Below are 24,108 nucleotides of genomic sequence, written 5' to 3' on the forward strand. Positions count from 1 at the left end.
GGAAGGGCCCTCCATTAATTAGATGCAGCCCTGGTGGAAACAATTCTGCATTTTTACCACTAGATGGTAATACATAATAGAAAATGATTTAGGTTGATCTCTTGCCTTTTAAGTAATCTAGAAACTCCAGAGTCGTATTTCAAAAAATAAGCAACCACAAAGAAATAGGGTTTGAAGTGGCCATGGCCATGTTGGTCCAAAACAAACAGATGTGGTGACTTCTTGCATTGGATTCATACCTGCTTTTTGCTAGTTGTTACCTCTTTGAAACATTTGGACAGTATTGGTGATTGATGTCCAGCTGACATCATTCTTCTGATGCGTATGGTCATTTAACAAAATAGATGTTCTTCTGGGCATTATATTTTAACAGGAAATTTAATACCAATAAAACACAATTGAAGCCCTATCTCTTCCAGCAGGCTTACACAGTCAATTTTAATTATGAATTTTAAACTCACATCTTGTGTTTATTATATTTTTAATCTTTATTCTAATATATGTATTTCACGGAAATGAATTTTAATATGTGTATTTTAGATAATGCTGCATGATTATGTGTTTTTAGCTATGTTGTGCCTTGTCTTGAGCTACAAGGAGAGGAGGGTAAGAATTAAAATTATTATTATTCCTATTAATTGTATGAAAGAATGGAGATATGTTCCTGCACCACAAAAAAGCAAGTTCAGCAGATTTCAGCCAAGTTTTTTTTAATTCCCCAAAGGTAACAATGTACACATGCAACAACCAGGAAGGCAAACCTTGCATAAGTAAATATAGTAGAGTCTTGCTTATCCAATGTTCTGTATTATCCAGTGCAGTCTGCCTTTTAGTAGTCAATGCTTTTGTAGTCAATGTTTTCAATACATTGTAATGTTTTGGTGCTAAATTCACAAATACAGTAATTACTACATAATATTACCGTGTATTGAACTGCTTTTTCTGTTGATTTGTTGTAAAACATGATGTTTTGGTGTTTAATTTGTAAAATCATAATGTAATTTGATGTTTAATAGGTTTTTCCTTAATCCCTCCTAATTATCCAACATTTTTGCTTATCCAGTATTCTGCCGGCCTGTTTATGTTGGATAAGCGAGACTCTACTGTAAAGATATTTTGAAAGTTTCAACTAGGCTGGGATCAAGGAAAATAGAGACAAATCTAAAAAGGACCTTCTTAAGAGTCTTTGTAATGCCTATATATTCATTTCAGGCTAGACAAATTGCCATCGAGTCCCCACAATGTCACCAATGTGGATACTGTGATTTCTATATTGAGAGAAATCCAGCATTTCCATATGTAGGCTAATTTGACCGTGAAAATCAAATAAAATCTGTAGTATGAGACTGTCTTTAGGAGTCACTTGGGTGCTCAAGCTGAAAAGCAGCTTCTGCAATTTAGCATGTATTTGGTCAGTTTTAAAGGGCTCATTCTACAAGCTCACATGCAAAGGACACTAAAACACAGAGATGGCAAGCCTTGTTCTAACACATTCCTTGTATCCTAGAAATTAGATAACCACAGGATATGTCGTCATGTTATATATGCAAAAATAATTCTGGAAACAACGCTTTAACCAGTAGGTGGCACTAGGAAAATACGTTATCTCTTCTCTAGTGTGGTTCGCAACCAGAAGCCATTCGAGCTTGCAAGCACGAGTGAAAGCTTTGTGTCCAACTGGTTGCTGTTTCCAGCCAGGCCCTGTTGCAGAAATGTGGCAGGACATCCTCCAAAGTGTCCGGTGAGTGCTAAGAAGACAAGGCAGTTTCTTTCACTTAACTGTGAACAGGAATGGGGAATGTAAAAGATCAAGCTCTTTTAAATCTGCAGTCTCGGTCCTGTCAAGTAATCAAAGACAGGCAAATTAGTATTCCCTCTCCCTGAAGAAACATGCATCGCAAATAAGGAAATGTTCCATTATTCTCAAAGATCTTCCAGAACTATTTTATTCATTCAGAGGAAAGGGAACTCTTAGGGTTTGAATATGTATCCAGTGGCTGCCTGTAAGAAACCTAACACCATGTTTGCAGAGGCAGTGCGAGAAAGATGAAATCTCAGTCAAGAAATCAAAACCTGATCTTTTCCTGGAGAAAGTTAGGACGCTTAAAACTACATTGAATGTTACCTTGATAAAGTCTTTGAGCAGCAAAATCCTTTGTAGATTGAAATAGGGGTTTCATTACTTGTTGTATCAATTGATCAGCCTAGAGTAGAAAATAGAAACTGGGAAAGTTATATTTTTGCAGTTCAATGCTAGTTGGAAGATTCTAGCAATTTTTGTACAAAAAAGGAAGTTTTGTACAAAAACTGGAACTTTTCCAAACTCTATTCTAAAAAGCTGGGAAAGAAGTTTAAATTCTTTTCCCTCAGAACTCCCATTGATCTTTACTAGACTATGGGTTAAGTTTTTCTTCTGCCATAAATTCCAAAAGTGGCTTAAGACAGGTAAAGGTAAATGTTTTCCCTGATATTAAGTCTAGTCGTGTCAGACTCTGGGAGTTGGTGCTCATCTCCATTTCTAAGCCGAAGAGCCGGCATTGTCCGTAGACACCTCCAAGGTCATGTGGCCGGCATGACTGCATGGAGTGCTGTTACCTTCCCATCAGAGCAGTACCTATTGATCTACTCACATTTGCATGTTTTTGAACTGCTAGGTTGGCAGAAGCCAGGGCTAACAGCGGGAGTTCACGCTGCTCCCCAGTTTCGAACCACCGACCTTTCTGTCAGCAAGTTCAGCAGCTCAGGTTTAACCTGCTGCACCACCAGGACCTCCATAATTCACCATTATTTTACAGTGGCTACCATTTGCAAGATTGGGTTAATAAAACTAGCCTATCTTACAGGATTGTAGTAAAGAGTACAAGCAGACCAATTAAGTGTAATTAATTGAGTACTAAAAATACTGTATAAATATTTACCACTGTAATTATTTTTTTTCTTTACCACAAAGAGGCGATTAAATTCATTCTACTCTGCTAGTTTTCAGGCATTGTCCTGCCTGGAGCAAAGGGCAGTCCTTCAGCTATTATGTGCAAAAGGGGAATATGCAATCCAACCTGATATGCCAGGTCGATTTCCACGGGACTTGCCAAAGAGAATGGGGACAAAGGTTGAAAGAACAGGACTGCATATTGCTCTTCTAATTCACAAAATCACCCCACCTACTCAGTTAAATCAGTTTGTCAGCTTCATCCTGTATGTCCAACAAGGAATAGGATAGGCATAAACACTTAGGTAAAAAAAAGTGAAGGAGTCAACTTGAGAATGCAACCTGAGAGTCAACTTGAGAATACAGACCAAACAAATCAGATCTTTGCTTCAACATGAAGGGGGCGGGGAGGAGCTTGGCATTTCCACCTAACTTGAGAGCAGAGCAGTGTGCAAAAGTTTAATAATAAAACAGCCCTTTCACTTGAGATTTTAAGACAGAAGATGTAATGCAAAGAGGAAAAAAGTTGGAAACAAGAAATGGAAAATGAGTTCTTAAATTCTCTTAAATTTTCAATCTGGTAGGGAAGTTCTCTATGGCTATTCCATCTCTATTTTTTAATGCGGTGAGAATTATCATCATATTACCTGGAAGAAAGATGGTCCAGTCCTCTGGCTGATGTGTTACCAGCAGCTTTCAGTTCATGATCTCCTTTTGTTCAGCTCCTTTCAACTTATGCAGTGTTTTTAACACACACACAAAAGTTTTTTGCATCTCACAATTTGTTGTCAGTGATTGGCTAAAGATATATCATATTACTCTTCCAGGACATAATGTCCTCCAGATGTGTTAGATTGCAGTTACCATCATTCTCGGTCACCTTGAAGTAGAGAGTGTTGATGTAACTCCTCTTCTCTAGCAATATCATTGGTGACACAAGGGAAGGAAACTGTTTTGGTCATAAATGGCTGCCTGTCAATAGACTGAATAAGGCTGAGCAAATTAAAGCTTAATTTAGACAAGACAGAGGTGCGTCTGATCAGCATTTATACAGTTAAAGCTTGTCCATCATCTGAGCCCATTGCTTGAGCCATCCAATCATGATGACATAGAGTCATAGATTTGGAAGAGGCCTTGTGGGCCATCCAGTCCAACCCCCTGCCAAGAAGCAGGAAAATTGCATTCAAAGCACCCCTGACAGATGGCCATCTAGCTTCTGCTTAAAAGCCTCCAAAGAAGGAGCCTCCACCACACTCTGGGGCAGAGAGTTCCACTGCTGAACAGCTCTCTTCTTCCTAATGTTCAGGTGACATCTCTTTTCCTATAGTTTGAAGCCGCTGCTCCGCGTCCTACTCTCCAGGGCAGCAGAAAACAAGCTTGCTCCCTCCTCCCTATGACTTCCCTTCACATATTTATACATGGCCATCATGTTTCCATGCATCATAGTTACATCCCAGTTGGCTCGCTGCCATTGAAAAGAGTTTGGAAACTCCAAATTGGCAACTGCAGCTGGCTACTGGGAACATACAACTCTGTTGTTGCAACACTGGTTGTCTGTCTGGTTCTGGGCAAAATACAGTTTTTGACCTATAAAGCCCTATATGGCACAAGTCCCAGTTATGTGAAAGACTGTATTCTTACATGATACATGCTTAGCTCAAACAATTAACATGTAACCATAATAGAAGGTGAAAAATTCTATGTAAATGAAGCCTTTTCACTTACATGTCAAACCAGTTTGTTCAAACCAGTTTCTGCTGGGTTTTGGAATGCAGCTGGCCTCTTATCTCACCCAAACAGATAAGAAGAGGGCTGGACTTCTTTTGTTCTCTTCTGTATAGCAAGGGGCCCCTACGTTTTTGACCTTGAATTGTCTAAAATAGAGCATTAACACAGAGATAGATCTCTCTGTATAAGTATGGTGTTTCAGCCTAGTTGTAGTAGCATCACCACCATCACAGATGTATCTGACAATAACCTGGGAGAGGGTCTGTTTATCAGCTGCCTCCAGGATGGAGAACACCTTCCTGACATTCTTTTGACGGGCAAGTTTAGACAGGCAAGTTTGATGACTGACTTTTGTAAGGCCCTTGCCACCAAATAATGTGCTGCAATTTAGTAATTCTTGTGCCAGTGTATATAAGTATTTTAATGATATATGTTTTAGGTAAAGGTAAAGGTTTTCCCCTGACATTAAGTCTAGTTGTGTCCGACTCTGGGGGTTGGTGTGCTCTTCTCCATTTCTAAGCTGAAGAGCCGCGTTGTCCGTAGGCGCCTCCAAAGTCATGTGGCTAACATGACTGTATGGAGCATAGTTATCTTCCCACTAGAACAGTACCTATTGATCTACTCACATTTGCATGTTTTCAAACTGCTAGGTTGGCAAAAGCTGGGGCTAACAGTGGGAGCTCACCCCGCTCCCTGGATTTGAACCACCAACCTTTCAGTCAGCAAGTTCAGCAGACCAGCAGTTTGACCCACTACCCCACTAGAGGCTCCACGATATAAGTTTTACTCCAGTTTTATTTTATTTTTATTGTTTAATTTCATTTTAACATTTGTATCTTACGAATTTTAACAATATGTTTTTCAATTTGCTGTAAATAAATTTTAGTTTCCAAATGGAAAAAATATTAAAAATGCCCCTTCTCATGAGATAAAGTCCCCAGTCAATTTTTAACTATGAATTTTAAACTCTTATCTTGTGTTTACTGTATTTTAATCTTTGTTCTGTGTATTTTAATATATGTACAGTATTTCATAGAAATACATTTTAATATGTGTGTTCTACACAATGTTTTATAATTATGTTTTTATCCAGCCTTAAGGAGAGGCAGGTAAGAAATATTAATAATAATAATAATAATAATAATAATAATAATAATAATAATAATAATACATGATCTTGAATTTGTTGCTATCTGAAGTTACCTGCCCATTCAAAACTTGTTTTTTATTCCATTAGTTATTAGGGTAAATGCAGAGAGTTGTTTTTAGAGAATTGTCCACCATTGCCTTCGGAGGGGACTGCAATCCTCAACATGCTTCTGGACACATAATTTCACTCATAATATCTTTACATGCTCTTCCAGGTCTTACGACGTACCCCAGAGAAATGTGATCGTGGCTTCCTGTGCCCTAGGAGGTGGAGGCCTCCTTGTTTTTTGGCTTCTGACCAGGCAAAGGAAAAGGACCATAGAAATGGGAGAGGGATGGTGGGGCTTTGGTGAGAAATCCTCAAACAACGAAGATGAAAGTATTAGACCTTTCGAAGTGAAAACGTCTGAGAAAGAAATCCAGGTACCAAGACAAAGTAGAAAACATATATGAATAGCAGACTAATACCAATAAATACTAGTAATGTATCATTTATCTCCCACTTTTTAAATTTATAATTAATTAGTTTAACCTATTTGGCCATATATATATCACAAGTTCCTTTTAGGAAAAGAAACAGCAGAGACTCATAATCATAAGTTGCAGTCCTAGCAAAGCTAAGACATAAAATTCCTATTATTGGTCCATGTTTCTGTTTGGTGTACACCACTACATACAGCTAATTAAGGTGAGTAGCGGATCCCATTGATCTTAAGTCAACAAACAAACAAACAGCGCTGGAAACTGAACAGGAAATGTTTCATGATTTTGTTGGATCATGACTTTTTTTCAAATTTCAAATCCCTGCTCAGCCATGGAAAACTATAATGTGACTTTGGGCAAGACAGATTCTTAGTCTAAGAGGAAAGAAATGGCAGACCTCATATGATATATATCTTGCCAAAAAAAATTAATATTATAATAGAGTTGCCATAAGTCAAAGTTAAATTGAACACATGCAACAACAACAAAAATTGTTCTATAGTATTTCACAATGAAGACAAAAGAAAGCATGTGTCCAAAGGGCCAGGTCATTGTATGAATCATGCCAAATTCCTGCAGTTTTTGGTGGCATGCCAGCATGATATTACACCTTTAGAGCTGACACCGTGCTGCACAGGAATCTTTTCTCTAAACAAATTCACCCATCGGATATAATAGAATACAGAACATTACAAATTATCATGAAGTTCCTTGAGGCATAGCCTAAATAACTAAAGCACTATATCCCCACCAGGTTCTAATACATCAGAGAGTCCATAAATTATTGTGGGAATAAAATTCAAATGCTAAGGTCAACACTCCCTTTGTAGCAGAAACACTACCATGAATTGATTGTATATTGTTCTCCATTTCCCACACTCAGGTTTTGTAATTTCAACAAGCTACTGTAGGTCTGTCTTCTACAGAAGTTTGATATATTAAGCTACAAAAATGTGTTCCATGTTGTAAAAAGAAATGCTGATACTTGCAGATGAGCAGATGAAACCTGTTAAGGACTAAAGCACAAATGGATTCAATTTTCCTTGGTCCCTTGCTACCTTGGTAAACAAGATCTGGCTCAAACAGTCTCTTCATATGTATATGCCTACAAGTCATCTGTTGATTAGGAGCCCCCGGTGACACAATGAGTTAAACTCTTGTGCCGGCAATACTGCTGACTAACAAGTTGGCGGTTTGAATCCAGAGAGAGCAGGGTGAGCTCCCTCTGTCAGCTCCAGCTCCCCGTGAGGAAACATAAGAGTCTCCCACAAGGATGGCAAAACATCAGACATCCAGGTGTCCCCTGGGTAACGTCCTTGCAGACAGCCAATTCCAGCCAACATCCTTGCAGACAGCCAACACCAGAGCGGCTTGCAGTTTCTCAAGTCACTCCTGACATGAAAGAAAAAAAAATCTGTTCATTTATGGCAACCCCATGAGTTTTCTTGGGTGAGATATAGAGGTGATTTTGCCAGTTCTTTTCTCTGTAATTTAGCCTACAGCACCTGGATTCATTGGTGACCTCACACCCGGAGCAGACCTTGCTTAACTTCCGAGATCAAGCAAAATCCAATACCTATAGAATGTTTAGGTTGCAAACAATCCCTAGGCAGTCTAAAAGAAAAGCATCGCCATAATGTTCTAGGCTTCTTAAAGCATAGAACGAACGTAGATGTCTATTAATAAAATTCCAGATATATGATATTATGGTAGTTGTGTGCAACAAATATGCAGCTAACAAAATTAAGATTATGAAAGGGAATTAAAATTTATTTTAAAGATGTACAGATAATGCTACAAACAGTCGGTGTAGTAAAGTGCTAGAGTGCTGAGGTGGGATTTGGGAGAGCCAGATCCAAGTCCCCACTGATCCATGAAACTCTATGCAAGACCTTAGGCCAGTTATGTTCTCTCAGCCTGAACTCCCTCATAGGGTTGTTCTTAGGAGAAAGTGTGGGAGGGAAAGAATTACGAACAACACCTTGAAACTACTAGTGCAAACATAATACATCTTTTTCTAAATTATTCTGAGATTACTATGTACTTACAATAAAGGTAATGACCTTATTAGCAATAGGCCAGATTTCTTAAATTCTGGCTGTTGACATGTTGCTTTAGGACAAAAGAAATAATTTTGACTGAGGCCCCTTCCACACAGCTGTATAAAATCCACATTGAATTGGATTATATGGCAGTGTGGACTCAGATAATCCAGTTCAAAGCAGATATGTGGATTATCTGCCTTGATATTCTGGGTTATATGGCTGTGTGGAAGGGCCCTAGGTTAAGAGGAGGTTTAAGTGTGTCCATGGTTAGGCAGAGACATTTTGCTGACTGAGGCAGAACAGCTAATGGCTCTCCTCACTTGTCTAATTCAAAGTGTGTAGCGGTCAAGGGCAACCACATGAGAGAGAAAACTCTACAAGAGCCTCTCCCTGTCCCTAGCAGTATATATGCAATGACAAACAAAATTAAAGAAATAACCATTAGCTCTCCTTTCATTATATGCTGTGGCAACTGTATATCATACTTAATGGCAGAATCAGTCCTCTTTACATATTAAGACACAGAAAACATTTTCCTTTCCATATGCCCCATCCATATTCCCACACACATTCCCTCAGATAAGGTGTATGATGAAGCAATCGATTCCCTACATTTTAAGAAAATGTCAGTGATGCTCTTCTAGGAAGCCATGTGTTTTGGAAATGTCCATTACGCTATTTCCCTCTCCATTTTCCTCCCTTCCCTTCTCTCTAGGATTTGTACCAGCGTCTCGATCTGGCACGCTACACACCACCATTGGAAGGGGCTGCTTTCCACTATGGTTTCAACTCCAACTATCTGCAGAAAGTGGTCTCATACTGGAGGAATCAGTTTGACTGGAATAAGCAAGTCGACATTCTCAACCAATACCCACATTTTAAAACGACTATTGAAGGTGAATGCTTCCAAATGAATTGTGTAATGGAGTTCACATTTTCAGTCCATCCCATTTTCCAGACAGAATTTCCTTCATAACAGCTAACATCTATGGGTTGCTATGGGTTTTCTGGGTTGTATAGCCATGTTTCAGAAGTATTATCTCCTGATGTTTCGCCCACATCTATGGCAGGCATCCTCAGAGGTTGTGAGGTATACTGGAAACTAGGCAATGAGGTTTATATATCTGTGGAGGGTCCAGGGTGTGAGAAAGAACTCTTGTCTGTTGGAGGCAAGTGTGAATGTTAAAATTAATCACCTTGTCCACATGCTGTGGATTTTAATGGCTTCTCTGTGTAGTCTGCCATAGTGGTTGTTAGAGTGGTCCAGCATTTCTGTGTTCTCAGATAAAATGCTGTGCCCAAGTTGGTTCATCAAGTGCTCTGCTATGGCTGACTTCTCTGATTGGATTAGTCTGCAGTGCCATTCCTGTTCCTTGATTCATGTTTGGGCAATGCTGCGTTTAGTGGACAATTTCAACAGAAAGGAGGAAACCATGAAAATGAACAATATCTGACTACCAGTGTTTAAAAACTCTAAAATCAGGACAGTAAATAAAGAACAACACTCAGAAGACAGGGGAATTCCAGACAAGAAACAATCAGGGCCAGCTAATCACCTCCCAACAAAGGATCCCCCCAGCAGAAATCAGCCAGGCCTTGAAGCTGCAAGGCTTTTTAATGCTAATCAAGGTGATTAATTGCAACATTCACACTTGCCTCCAACAGACAAGCGTTCTTTCTCCCACCCTGGACCTTCTAAAGATATATAAAGCTCACTTACCTAGTTTCCAATATACAGTAGAGTCTCACTTATCCAACATAAACAGGCCGGCAGAACGTTGGACAAGCAAAAATGTTGGATAATAAGGAGGGATTAAGGAAAAGCCTATTAAACATCAAATTACATTATGATTTCACAAATTAAGCACCAAAACATCATGTTTTACAACAAAACGACAGAAAAAGCAGTTCAATACACGGCAACGTTATGCACTGTATTTACGAATTTAGCACCAAAACATCGCACTGTATTGAAAACTGACTACTAAAATACTGACTACTAAAAAGCAGACTGCATTGGATAATACAGAACATTGGATAAGCGAAAGTTGGATAAGCAAGACCCTACTTTACCTCACAACCTCTGAGGATGCCAGCATAGATGCAGGCAAAACGTCAGGAGATAATGCTTCTGGGACATGGCCATACAGCCTGGAAAACTTACAGCAACCCAGTGATTCCTGCCATGAAAGCCTTCGACAACACAGCTAACATCTCTTTTGGATTTGTGACAGGGATTGAAATTCATTTTATTCATGTGAAACCAACTCACATCCCGAGTGGTCAGACTCCCAGACCTTTGCTGATGGTACACGGCTGGCCTGGCTCCTTCTATGAATTCTATAAGATCATCCCCTTGCTTACCAATCCAGTTGGTTCTGGCTCAAGCGGAGAGAATCTGGTCTTTGAGGTCATCTGTCCATCCATCCCAGGCTATGGCTTCTCTGAGGCTCCACATAAACAGGGCAAGTATTTGTCCACCTTCCTGATTTTTTTTCCAGACCATAGAGGTTTAACACATATATTTAATAAGATATTTCTCCCAACTGGCAGGTTTTGATATGACGGCTGCTGCTAGAATCTTTCACAAGCTGATGCATAGACTGGGATTCCAAGAATATTACTTACAAGGTGGAGACTGGGGTTCTGGGATCACCACACACATGGCCCAGATGCTACCAAAGTAAGTGGCAAAAGGCTCATTCTCAAGCTAATTATTCTAGCATATGCCCCATTAGCCAACAAATCATTGAATCTATCCATATTATGAAGCTAGGTTTATAATGTAGAGATTCTGTCCTTTCATAGGGCCCTTCCACATAGCCATATAACCCAGAATATCAAGACCGATAATCCACAATATCTGCCTTGAACTGGATTATCTGAGTCCACACTGCCATATAATCCAGTTCAGTGTGGATTTTATACAGCTGTGTGGAAGGGGCCGTCCAGTTCAGTTGACTACTTTGTTGCAGGGATTGTATGCTGCAAGCAGATCTCTTCTATACAAGATGAAGATAGAAAACATCGTTGACAGCTTGTTTTGGGAGTTCATTTTGAAAATATATATATTTGTGACTCCTCAACATGCCCTCTTTCCTTTGATTCCAGATCTGTGAAGGGGCTTCATCTGAACATGGTATTCCTTAGCAAATTTAGTTGCAGTGATTTGATATCTTTATTACTGGGAGCCTATGTACCATGGTTGGTCGGCCTCACCAGGGAGGACTCACGCCGTTTATTCCCATACTTTAAGACGCAAGTGTCTTTTACTTTGCGTGAGAGTGGCTACATGCATATCCAAGCCACCAAGCCAGATACAGCAGGTTTGTGAATCAAATACTTTGTATCACAGCAGAGTAATTCTGCACCTATTTTTTTAAATCAGATGCTGATATCAGTGTTGGAAAGAGGATGACAATAATTGTAACACATCACTAATTAAGGGTGAGGGAGATAACAGCAACAAACAAAGGATTTTCCATCTGGAAAGGTTTGAATGAAGTAAAACAAAATTCTCACTGAGGTTTATGAATCAACCTTTCCTACTCACAGCTCATAGCATAATTCTGAAAGCTGAAATTTCAAAACGCATGCATCATGAATATTGGTGATGTCAGATATCAAATATTGCAAATTTTAATTTATTAGATGAAGTTAAAAATCAATCAAGCAAAAATCTGTTCTAAGTAATTGATTATACTTTGTATATAAAAACCTACAATGCTGTAGATGCTAAACATTGGGACCCCAACGGCCTTGATTGGAGTTGGGATTTTAAAATTGTTCATGATTTATCTAGAGTAAAGACTGGACAATGTAATTTTATCCATGTTTGCAGATTGCACCAAATTATTTGTTTATGTCGATAAAATACAATATTGAAAGGAGCTCCATTAGCCTGGGCAAATGGATATTAAGAGGGTAAATATAGTTCCAGGTAAGAGTAAAGTGAAACATTCTGAGACATTGCAATCAAGTCTTCACCTGTATGGACTTAGTTGGCAGTAGAAGAAAAGAAAATTGGCGATAAAGTTGTGGAAAAGGTTCAGTTAAGATGTCAACTTTATGGGTGACAGCTGTAAAAGTGTGTGTGTGGGGGGGGGGGGGTCTCCTGCTTGGGATTTTTGAGGGAGGGAGTTCTTTAAAAAACCTCCCAAATGTGTGTCTGATCACATTTGAAATGTCTTGTACCATTCTGGATAATACGTCTCAGGAGAGTTGTAGGAAATGTGCAGAACATGGCAAATAATACATCTGTAAGACTGAAGCAATTCTCATACTGTATTAGGAAACATGATAACATTTTGGTATTTTTTCAGTTTGCGGGGAAAAGCAACACATACTTGAAAGGAAATACATGACAGAGACAAATAAATTTAAACACTGGAGCTAAAATAGTTGTATTCCTTCATAAAATATTAACCATCTTATGGAACGGTGCAAGATTTGAGACAGACATTCAATAAGCTAGGTGATATCCATTCATGTTGCACTTGTAAAAGATGGTAAGAAATGCTAATGGCAGATAAATCTATCAATGGCTATACACTGTGATTATCTACATCAGTGGTTCCCAAACTTATTTGGCCTACTGCCCCCTTTCCAGAAAAAATATTACTCAGCGCCCCCTAGAAATTAATTTTTAAAATTTTTAATAGCAATTAAACAGAAAGATATATGTATTAATGCATATGGCAAATGCACCTGTAGCCATCCCCGCCTCCCTGGATTGCTGCAGCGCCTATCAGGGAGCGGTAGCGCCCACTTTGGGAATCACTGATCTACATACTGCCTCCTGAACCAGAGGCCTCATGCTTCTGAATGCCAGTTATTTAAAAACAATAAAAGGAGCTTTGCTCTCATCTCCTCTTTGTGGACATTTCATAGCATTTGGTGATTGAACACCATGGGAAACAGGATGCTGGATTTAAACCAAGGACCTCATTTAACGCAGCTCTTGTTGTTTTTCCTTCCACATTTAAAATTTTATTCCATGCCTCTAATAACTTAAAATGTGAATAATCAAGTGTTCTTTAAGTAGCAGATAGCTCTACAAATCTGAAAGGATACCATTTGTGTTCTAATGACTGCATTGATAGTTTTTGCTTTAGTGAATCAAGATAACATATAAAGACTTATTTCTCTCACACTTCTAAAAAAAGTAGAAAATACGTAATTCCCCAAGTACGCAATCTATTATCTTGATTATGTGATTCCATGGGGGGGAAAGAATGTGTGGTCACAGACTGAAGCCACCATTGGGGGAAAAAATCTTAGCAATTCCTGCAATGAGTTTTCTTAGATAATCCTTCTGCCTAGTTCATTGGATGCTTGTAAGAACTGAGTCTCTGAAGTTATGATAGCCAGGAGGGGAGTCATGAAATTGTCTGAAATTAAAGCCTTAACTCTTCTTCAGACCTACAAAGACTCTTCCTGGTTCCAGATTTTAGCCTGAAGCAGTACAGATCTCTGACTGTTCTGAAAACTAATGAGCTGCTTTTCTGACCTAGGATGTGGGTTGAATAACTGTCCCGTGGGACTTGCTGCATACATCCTAGAAAAATTCTCTACATGGACAGATAAATCATTTCCGAACTTGGATGATGGCGGTTTAGAGAGGTAAGGATCTTTATGACGTGTATCTTAGGAGGCTGGGAACACATTGGAAACACTATTGTAAAAGAGGAGCAGAACAAATAATCTGGCAAACTTCCATCTCAAATGGGAATGCAATTGAGTTTTAATTCAGTACTTTAATCACATGCTGCTGTATTACTCAACACCTTCTAGCACCTTTTCTCTCAAAGACTGTGCCCTGAACTTACGCTCCATATTCTGCAGGCAAATCTTACTGTGGCTAAGTACCAAAACTTAGCAAAGTTCTTCTTGTAATTCTCTTATTCAGGAAATACTCACTGGATGACCTATTGACCAATGTCATGATTTACTGGGTGACAGGCTCCATTGTGACATCAATGCGCTTTTACAAGGAGAATCTTTCCAAGAATCCAAGCACTACTCCCAGTGGCAGGTAAGGAAAAAGCACCAAAAACTGCTACAAGATCAATGGTGTCTCTCCAAGATACTCTACATCCGTGGTTCTCAACCTGTGGGTCCCCAGATGTTTTGATCTTCAACTCCCAGAAATCCTAACAGCTGGTAAACTGGTTGTGATTTCTGGGAGTTGTAGGCCAAAACACCTGGGGACCCACAGGTTGAGAACCACTGATTTACATACTACCTGATATATTTTTATGTTTACATAGCCAGCCCTGCTTCTGGGGCTGACCTAAGTCATTTTTGCTGCCAAAGGGCAATATGGCTTTCCCTCTGTAGTCCGCATAGATTTCTTAGACTAGCAGCTACTAGGATGGAATCAATCACTACACCATGGGGGGCATAGCAGTTTAAGGAACTCAGGACAGGTCATGTAGCATACAATACATAAGTCTATAAAGCAGTGGGTTTGTTCTTAAATTGAATTTGTGGGTTACTCGGATCAAATACATTTTAAAGTAACTCCAGCCAAAAATATTATTTTAGTTTTGGACAACATAAGGAAAGTTTAACACTCCTGTGGTATTTGTTTTGCTGTCTGTGACCCTTTTCAGAAGGTTTCACTGCACTTTCTGTCCCTGTGAGAATTGGAGTTTGAATAGCTTGCTATGGAAACAAGGATTGGTGAGAATGCTTCAGTGGAGACCTTTTTCTCCATGATAAATCTTTCAGGAGTGAATTTCCCTTCTAAGGGGTAGATTTCTCACTTCCTGTTGTCTTTCCCCCGTTCTTAACTATGAGTCTTATAACTCAGGGACTGCTTGTATCCAACTTTTTGCCATAATATAAGCAGAAAGGCTCCCCAACTATTATTGGTATATTTGTCCAAAATCCAATGGGATTTTAAGTGAAATCAAAAATCTCATTGGATATATTAAACCCTTTGTATGGGTTTAGAAAGCACTCACTGATTTCTAAATATGACAAACCATTTAGATTTTTGACAGTAAAAATATAAGTTCCATGGTAGCATCTTTTTCAATACAGATCAAGCTCATTATTCCTATGAAGTGGGATTTACCCTCAACTTTTGCTATCCATCTGTTTCTAAATATAAACATTATAATTCTAATTCACATTGATGCTATTTTAACTTAAAAGTATAATAAAAATAATAAGACTTTGTATTCCGCCCTATCTTCCCAGGGAGACCCAGATTGTTTCAATAGTTAACATGATACAGTTGGGCCTGTTTATAATTTGTGTACACATGGAAAATAAAAAGTGTAAGTCATGGATATGCCAGATAAAATGAATGTAATTTCCCAATGGTAATATGGCTTATGGTAGGAAAATGTACATCAATTTCACTATGGCCAAGTCAACTCTTGATAAGATATGGTTTCTTTTATAACAGGACAGCAGTTTATGTTCCCACTGGTGTTACTGCCTTCCCTGATGAACTTTTACATGCTCCGCCTTCCTGGGTAAAGAGGAAGTTTAAAAACCTCGTCACTTACTCCTACATGCCACGGGGTGGTCACTTCCCTGCCTTTGAGGAGCCACAGCTTTTGGCTCAGGACTTCAAGCAATTTATTCGGAAAGTGGAACATCTGTGAGGCAACAGAAGGGCATAAGCACGGCAAAAAAAAGCTGTAATCCAAGTGCAAAAACCCTCTGGCAAGTTAAGTAAAATAGTATTATTACATTAATGCTTGAGCTTTCAACAGTCATTTATTCTATTATGAAAAACTACTGTAAGAATCTAACGTTTTTTTTTTTAAAAAAAGAGTGCAGTAGTCATATTAAATTGGTTCTTATAACAAGTAAATCTTTCTTGCTGTAATTTATTTCATTGTACAGATCTGTAAAAGGACAATGGCATTTACAAATTCATTGGACCAACGCATTTAACCACAGATCTTACATAGCACCATTTTATACACAATTATAGAATGTTCACAGTGGTTTTAAAAGCCACCTAAACTGTCAAAGGGCTGGGCTCTACTTTGCAGGCAACTTTCTGTAGATTGTCAGAGATTTCCCTAAATATTGTTCCTTCTGTGTAAGGACACTTGAATACATTAAATCAGTGTCTGAGATCATAACCTCTTTTCAAATGGCTGATACAGTACTTTCTGCACTTTCATGTTTTAGAATAAGCATGTTTGTTTAACCTCTCCCAGGCTTTTCAAGTACAATGCAAAATGTCACCAGGAGCCCTTAAAACGTACAAGATTAAACACTCTTCTAGAATTTGCCTATGAAGGTAATAGTTCCAGTGTAGTTCAAATGGCCCATATCCCAAAAATGTATTGTAAACTAGAGTATAATAAACTTTTCTGTGCACCATAGGCCTCTATTTTAGCCTTGAAATTTCCAGAAAGCCATATTTTGGATCACCTATTCTTCATGTAGGTTTTTTTCCTTGACATAAAACAAATTCCAATTTCAAAAGTTGTGTGGAGGCCATATTTCTTGTTGTCCTTAACTGGACAATGAAGACATACAAGCACTTAACAGTGGATAAAATAAATATCCACTGTTTGAAATGAAATACTAGTTTCCCTTAGTAGTTCCATAGAGTAGCTCCATACATTCTACTTTCATAGCTGAATTGAAATGGATCAGCTGTTATAATGTGCTATTGCATTTTTTTAAAGTGGATTATTTGAGGACATTAATTTCATCCCTAAGTCTAATTTAGTTTTGGTCAAAGCATCAGATGAGGTATTTCAGCTTTATCAACTTAAACTAGTTATAGCAAGGGCTGTGCAAAACATCTAGCATGTAGGAGTATCTGATGCACACACACACAAAACTACTTGGTCAGAGGGTTAAGGCTGCCACATTTTGAAAAAATTGGAAACTCCAACCCAACATTTTTTGCTCTCTCACACACACCAGACATTGCAGCTCTTAATATAGCTGAGCAAATGTCCTTTAGATAGCAAATAATGAATCTCTGTAATTTTACTTGTAATTATCTATTTGCTGAAGTGCTCCTTGAATCTTTTATAACAATACTCAGAATTATTTCTCAGAAGCAGCACCTAGAAATCATCACTGCAATTGTTGTGCTTAGGAGGCTACTATTTTTAGAAGCTGTTATCCATTCACGTAGAGGCATTATGTTGCTTTGGACTATGGCTATATTCCTAAGAAGTTAGGAAGACATAAGAAAAGGAAACATAAGAAAAGTTAGTAAGATGGGTTTCACCTTCTTCTCACGCCATTATTGAGCATTTGCTAACACTGCATAATTTTTTACCAATGAGCACAGTTCACTGGGAGTATATTATAAGACACTTAAACAGTGGTTCAATTATGTCAAGTACAAATTGGAAATAAAGACCGCAGTAGAGGAAAGTTAGTAAATCATTAAGGCATTGTTTTGACCCTTTGAATCAGTTCTCCAAAAGCTATTCCCGTAAATGTAATAATACAGCAGAGCTGGAATACAGCTGTTATGGAACTCTGAATAAGGAAAAGTTTTGATACAGTGGATCAAAAAGACGATAATTTAAAAATTCCCTTTATTTTTTATGAAGAAAAGTAACGAAAGCCCTTGACTGTCACTGGAGCTTGAAACCATATGTAATCATCCCAAGCTGAGTTCATCTCCTGATAGTCAGAAAGACCTGTACTGGTGTGATGACTGCATGATACGTTCACAGTCAGCTTCCTCCCTCGGGTTGGCACTTTGTAGTTTAGTTTAGGTTTGAACCAGTCAACACCACAATTGCGGTGCCCTTGAACCATCACAGTGACACCCATGGTAGGGCCAGTCTGAAGCTCGCTGAACACATCTGCCAGGAACAGAGAATGGAAAAGCTTGCGAATGCAGGCAGCTGTCTGCAGGCTGTCCTCAGCACCTCTAACAGACACCCCTTGCAGGTTGATCTCATAGAATTCTTTAGGGCTGACCGAAGTACCCCCAAGCAGAATCAGAACACAAGGGACCAGTGTCAAAGTAAACATGGTTTCCAAGTGCTTGAACACTCCCTCAAGATCACTTAGCACTTGCTGGCACTTTTGGCTGCAGTCTTGATCTTTTACGTGGACTTTTCTTACCACTTCTTCATCCTATAAAGTTAAGGCAATCGGAAAAGGTTGTGAATATTTTGAAAGCACAAAAAACAGCAATATAAACAGTCCTCAAGTTATAGACATCCAGCTTACAAATGACTCATGGTTAAGAACAGGGGTGACACAGGAAGTGAGAGAAATCTACCCCTTGGAAGGAAAATTCACATATGAAAGAATTATGGGGAAAAGTTGTCTCAACTGAAACTTTTATCTCCAATCCTTCTTTCCGCAACAAGCCATTTATTCAAAATTGAATTGTTTCAGGGACAGGAAGTGAATTCTTATGAACAAGAGCAGAGACAGCAAAACAAACCCCAGAGGGGTGTTAGCTCTTCCCTATGCTATTCAAAACTCATATATATATGGCTGGAGTCAAACTTAAAAATTTGACTTGCAAACAAATTTAGCTTAAAAACAAACCTACAGAACCTATTTGTTAGGGAAAACTACCCTAACATATAGCAGAGCATCCAAAATCCAAACAGAATACAACCTCACAACCTCTGAGGATTCCTGCCATAGATGTGGGCAAAACGTCAGGAGAGAATACTTCTAGAACATGGCCATACAGCCCGGAAAACATACAACAACCCAGAATACAAAAGTTGAGCATTCAGCTTCTTAGTCAGCAGAGTGTGAGGTGCCGTGTGATATGGCTGTAAAGAATTCAGAACTTAGGCAGGCAAAGATGCAGAGTCCAATCTTAAAAATCACAAAAAAATAATTTACAATAATAAAGAATAACTGCATTTCTTAATAGTTAAGTACTGGATCTGAGCTACTCTAACACCCATCTCTTCTAAGGTTTCAAGAGAGGGAGAAATAACCCATTACTGTATCTCTCTGGTACAGAGAAAGATCTCAAAATACACAGCTCATTCTCTCCATACAAAGACGTAAGAAACAGAAGTCAAAGTAAATGCTTGCAGTATAAGAGTATCCACTCTACACAGCCAATCAGAATGAGAGTAGAAACAGTGAGGAGAGAAGAAATAAATACATTCCCAACTGTCATACAGGAGACATGGGGGAAGGGAAACCCTTAGCCCAGTGGTTCTCAACCTGTGGATCCCCAGATGTTTTGACCTCAACTCCCAAAAATCCTGTTTTGTTGATGTTTATTCGTTCAGCCGCTTCCGACTCTTCGTGACTTCATGGACCAGCCCACGCCAGAGCTTCCTGTCAGCAGTCGCCACCCCCAGCTCCTTCAAAGTCAAGCCAGTCACTTCAGGGATACCATCCATCCATCTTGACCTTGGTTGCCCCCTCTTCATTTTTCCTTCAATTTCCCCCAGTATCATTATCTCCTCCAAGCTTTCCTGTCTTCTTATTATGTGGCCAAAGTGTCTCTAATATCCTTCCCTCCAGTCAGCAGCAGAGCATTATTTTCTGGAGTATGGACTGGTTGGATCTTCTTGCGGTCCAAGGCACTCAGAATTTTCCTCCAACACTACAGTTCAAAAGTGTCTATCTTACTTTGCTCAGCCTTCCTTATGGTCCAGCTCTCGCATCCATAGGTTACTATGGGGAATACCAATGCTTTAACTATGTTGCCAGTGTGATGTCTCTACTCTTCACTATTTTACTTAACTGGCTGGGATTTCTGGGAGTTGTAGGCCAAAATACCTGGGGACCCACAGCTTGAGAACCATTGCCATAGCCTATTCTAAGTTAAGTAAACCTTTCCTCATTTAGGACTTGAGATTTAGGTAGTATGGGGTTGAATATCTGTAATTTGAGGACTGCATGTACTTAACCTCAAATATAGTGTTTTTAGAGGTGAAGTGTTTCATGTATATTTCCTCAAGATCTACACATGCAAGTTTTTTTTTCGGGTCAGGAGCAACGAGTCACTTCTGGAGTGAGAGAATTGGCCGTCTGCAAGGACGTTGCCCAGGGGACGCCCGGATGTTTTGATGTTTTTACCATCCTTGTGGGAGGCTTCTCTTATGTCCCTGCATGGAGCTGGAGCTGATAGAGGGAGCTCATCCGCGCTCTCCCTGGGTGGGATTCGAACCTGGCAGCTTTCAGGTCAGCAACCCAACCTTGAAGTCATGAGGCTTTAGTCCACTACACCACCAGGGGCTCCTAACACACATGCAAGTGATAACAGGTAAGTATAACCCAAGAGAGGGACACCTGGTAACGCACTACAAAGCCTCAGTCAGGATACAAAAAGCCAGTGACGCCTGGTGGTCGGATCTCAGGGCAACAGTTATGGAAAACAGAACAGCCTTGGGAAAGCCAGACCCTGTTATCCTTAATAATTGCCATACTCATAAAATATCTTCCTGGGATTTGATTCCATCACACAAAGCACTTTTTGTAACAGGCAAAGTACCCTACAGGTAAGTCCTTGAAGAGAAGAAATGAGGATTTGCACACATAAGACAAATTCTTTTCAGGAATACATTTGAGTCATCTGACTGAGAATTTAAAGCAGGCATGAGTCAACTTGGGCCCTCCAGGTGTTTTGGACTTAAACTTCCACAATTCCTAACAGCCTACCAGCTGGGTTGTTGTCAGTTTTCTGGGCTGTATGGCCATGTTCTAGAAGCATTCTCTTCTGATGTTTCACCCACATCTATGGCAGGCATCCTCAGAGGTTGTGAGATTTATTGGAAACTAGGCAAGTGGGGTTTATATATCTGTGGAATGTCCAGAGTGGGAGAAAGAACTCTTGTCTGTTTGAGACAAATGTGAGTGTTGCTACTGATCACCTTGATTAGCACTGAATAGCCTTGCAAGCTTCAAGATATGGTTGCTTCCTGCCTGGGGAAATCCTTTGTTGGGAAGTGATTAGCTGGCCCTTATTGTTTCTTGTCTGAAATTCCTGTTTTTTGAGTGTTCTTTATTTGCTGTCCTGATTTTAGAGTTTTTCAATAGTGGTAGCCAGCTTTTGTTCATTTTCATGATTTCCTCCTTTGTGTTGAAATTGTCCACATGTTTGTGGATTTCAATAGCTTCTCTGTGTAGTTTGACATGATGGTTGTTAAGAGTGGTCCAACATTTCTGTGTTCTCAAATAATCTGCAGTGCCTTTCATGTCCCTTGATTCGTGTTTGGGCATTACTGCATTTGGTGGTCCCTATGTAGACTTGTCAAAAGCAGAATGGCATACGGTAGGCTCCTGCAGAGGTGAGCAGATCACTCGTCCTTTGCTGAATGTAGCATTTGTTGGATTTTCTTAGTGGGTCTGTATATAGTTTGTAGGTTGTTTTTCTTCATCAGCTTTCATCAGTGGTTCCCTTGATTTTTTAATTTGTGTCAGGAGCAACTTGGGAAATTGTAAATTGTTTCTGGTGTAAGAGAATTGGCCGTCTGAAATGACATTGCCCAAGGGATGCCTTGATGTTTTTGATATTTTAATATCCTTGTGGGAGGCTTCCCTCATGTCTCCGCATGGAGCTGACAGAGGGAGCTCATCCGTGCTCTCCCCAAGTTGGATTCGAACTGGCAACCTTCAGGTCAGCAACCCAACAGTCAAGTCAGCAGTCCTGGCACAAGGCATTAACCCAGTGTTTCTCAACCTGGGGATTGGGACCCCTGGGGAGGTTGCGAGGGTGATGTCAGAGGGGTCGCCAAAGACCATCAGAAAACACATATTTCTGATGGTCTTAGGAAGCCCTTTAACAGAGAAGTCTGAAGATCTCTCTGCCTGTCCTCCTCTTCTTTTTTTGGAAACAGATGGTGAATCCTCCCACCAAAAGTATTCAAATTTGAGTGTACTGGGTATTTGTGACAAAGTTTCATTCAGCAAATGAAACTACATCCTGCATATTAGATATTTACATTATGATTCATAACAGTAGCAAAATTACAGCTATGAAGTAGCAATGAAAATAATGTTATGGTTGTGGGTCTCCACAACACGAGGAACTATATTATGGGGTCGCGGCATTAGGACAGTCGAGAACCACCGCTCTAACCCACTGTACCACCGGGGGCTCCTTGTTCCCTTGATGTATGCTAAGAACATTTTTCCTCGGAGTGGATCTTTGTCTTTGTTCTCGTGGCTTGTTCTTGACTTTGCCGCGCTTCTGAAGTCTGTGGTGGAGTATCCATTGGCCTGCAGAGCCCAGTTTAAGTGGTTCAGTTCACCTTGCAGGAGTTAGGGTTGGCAGATTCTTTTTGCACAGTCTGCCAGACTTCTTTTTTCGACTTGGGCGATGGCTGGAGTTTTATGTAGAGATCTATCTGTGTGTGTAGGTTTTCTGTAAACTGTGTGGCCCAATTGTTGATTGGGTTTGCGCATGACTAGGACATCTAAAAAAGGCAGTTTTCCTTCATTTTCTTTTTCCATGATGAATTTGATGTTTTGGTGGTGGATGCCTAGGACATCTAAAAAAGGCAGTTTTCCGTCATTTTCTTTTTCCATGGTAAATTGGATTTTTTAGTGGATGCTGTTGAGGTGGTAAAGGAACTTGTAAAAAAAAGAAACACAATTAAAGCCCTGGCGGGCTGTGCAAAAAGAATCTGCGAACCTCACCTCTTCCAAAGTGAACTAAACCACCTTAATTGAGCTTTACAGGCTTGGGTGATGGTTGGAGTTTTTATGTAGGAATCTACCATATCCGTATATGTAGGTTTTCTGTAAATTGTGTGGCCCAATTGTTGATTGGGTTTGTGGCTGTTAGGAATTGTGGGAGTTGAAGTTCAAAACACATGCTGGGTCCAAGTTGGCCCATGTCTGCTTTTAAGAACTTGAAGGCAGCTATAAGTGCCCCCCCCCCCTCCCGACAGAGGGGATACATAGGCCCGCACATCTCACCCCATTCGCCTGGCCAGGGGCCCTGGGAGGCTGCCTCCGGTAGAAGAAGGCGAGCTGCTCGTAAGGCAAGGGCAGCTGCTGCCGCTGGTACAGGACGTGCTTGAGGAACTCGCAAGTGAAGCGGAAGCAGCCCTCCTGCGTCACCGAGCCGGGGAAGGCCACGGAGACCGCCCATGCAGGCCCCGCGGACACAGCCACCGCCACGCCGGGGCCCTCGCGCCCTTCCGCTCCGCCGCCAAGCCCGGCTCCTGCGGGAGACAAAGAGGAAGCCAGTCAGGGCGGCTGCGTCACTGTCCCAGAGGCCTCGCAAAGCCCCTTCACCCCAAAGAGACGAACGCACACGCCGCGGGGGTCCTACCTTTGCCTTGCGTCGCTGCTGCCGCCGCCATTTTCTTCCCCTAGGGTTATTATCCGATTTGAATGGCCGCCTCAGCGAGAATACTGGGAGCGGCCAGGTGACCTCACTTCCGGGAAATGGGAGTCTCGCGGCGCCATCTTGGTTGAGGGCGAGAAATGGCGAGCTCCTCAAAGGCGTGGGAGGATGTCTTGATATATCAGATAGGGGCAAACTTGGGCCTTCCCTGGAGGTGTTTTGGACTTCAACTCCCACCGTTCCTAACAGCCTCAGGCCCTTTCCTTTTTCCCCTCAGCCGCTTAAGCGGCTGAGGGGAAAAAGGAAGGGACCTGAGGCTGTTAGGAACGGTGGGAGTTGAAGTCCAAAACACCTCCAGGGAAGGCCCAAATTTGTCCATGCCTGTGATAGATAAACCGATTGAAGCAGAGAGTGTTTGAGGATCAGGACATCTGTAAGGATACTAAGGTGCTTGTTTATAAAGCTATTGTCTTCCCAACCCTACGAAACATGGACTGTCCAGAGACATCACACTCAACTCCTGGTAAGATTCCATCAGCGTT

General features: G+C 40.4%; 2 protein-coding genes across 3 annotated transcripts; one reads left to right on the top strand and one right to left on the bottom strand.

Annotated features, from left to right (window-relative positions):
• The first annotated feature begins 1,588 nt into the window (after positions 1–1,588).
• On the top strand, positions 1,589–16,165 carry LOC100554472 (epoxide hydrolase 1). 2 transcript variants are annotated; one of them, XM_003215919.4, is made up of 9 exons: positions 1,589–1,741; positions 6,022–6,229; positions 9,050–9,230; positions 10,569–10,799; positions 10,888–11,017; positions 11,446–11,660; positions 13,848–13,956; positions 14,243–14,368; positions 15,752–16,165. In XM_003215919.4, the coding sequence occupies exons 1-9, from the start codon at positions 1,713–1,715 to the stop codon at positions 15,951–15,953; spliced, it is 1,431 nt and encodes a 476-aa protein (XP_003215967.1). In that variant the 5' UTR covers positions 1,589–1,712; the 3' UTR covers positions 15,954–16,165. The 2 variants fall into 2 exon arrangements, with proteins under 2 accessions (XP_003215967.1, XP_062830113.1); XM_062974043.1 differs by lacking the exon at positions 1,589–1,741 and adding an exon at positions 4,865–4,988.
• mad2l1bp (MAD2L1 binding protein) lies at positions 16,145–23,695 on the bottom strand. The gene is made up of 3 exons (XM_008125256.3): positions 23,552–23,695; positions 23,194–23,441; positions 16,145–18,420 (listed from the first exon to the last, which is right to left on the bottom strand). The coding sequence occupies exons 1-3, from the start codon at positions 23,580–23,582 to the stop codon at positions 17,878–17,880; spliced, it is 822 nt and encodes a 273-aa protein (XP_008123463.1). The 5' UTR covers positions 23,583–23,695; the 3' UTR covers positions 16,145–17,877.
• Positions 23,696–24,108: the final 413 nt, after the last annotated feature.

This window comes from Anolis carolinensis, chromosome 1 (assembly GCF_035594765.1).
Source record: "Anolis carolinensis isolate JA03-04 chromosome 1, rAnoCar3.1.pri, whole genome shotgun sequence".
In the NCBI taxonomy this organism is placed as follows: Eukaryota; Metazoa; Chordata; class Lepidosauria; order Squamata; family Dactyloidae; genus Anolis; species Anolis carolinensis.

What these genes read in the sequence shown, in the direction of transcription:
- LOC100554472 (XM_003215919.4), top strand. Translation starts at nt 1,713, where the DNA reads ATGTGGCAGGACATCCTCCAAAGTGTCCG. An exon ending in CGTCTGAGAAAGAAATCCAG is followed by an intron (nt 6,230 to 9,049) that starts GTACCAAGACAA and finishes CCTTCTCTCTAG; the next exon opens with GATTTGTACCAGCGTCTCGA. An exon ending in ATGGCCCAGATGCTACCAAA is followed by an intron (nt 11,018 to 11,445) that starts GTAAGTGGCAAA and finishes CTTTGATTCCAG; the next exon opens with ATCTGTGAAGGGGCTTCATC.
- mad2l1bp (XM_008125256.3), bottom strand. Translation starts at nt 23,582, where the DNA reads ATGGCGGCGGCAGCAGCGACGCAAGGCAAAG. An exon ending in AGCAGCGACGCAAGGCAAAG is followed by an intron (nt 23,442 to 23,551) that starts GTAGGACCCCCG and finishes TGTCTCCCGCAG; the next exon opens with GAGCCGGGCTTGGCGGCGGA. An exon ending in CCCCTGGCCAGGCGAATGGG is followed by an intron (nt 18,421 to 23,193) that starts GTGAGATGTGCG and finishes TTAACTTTATAG; the next exon opens with GATGAAGAAGTGGTAAGAAA.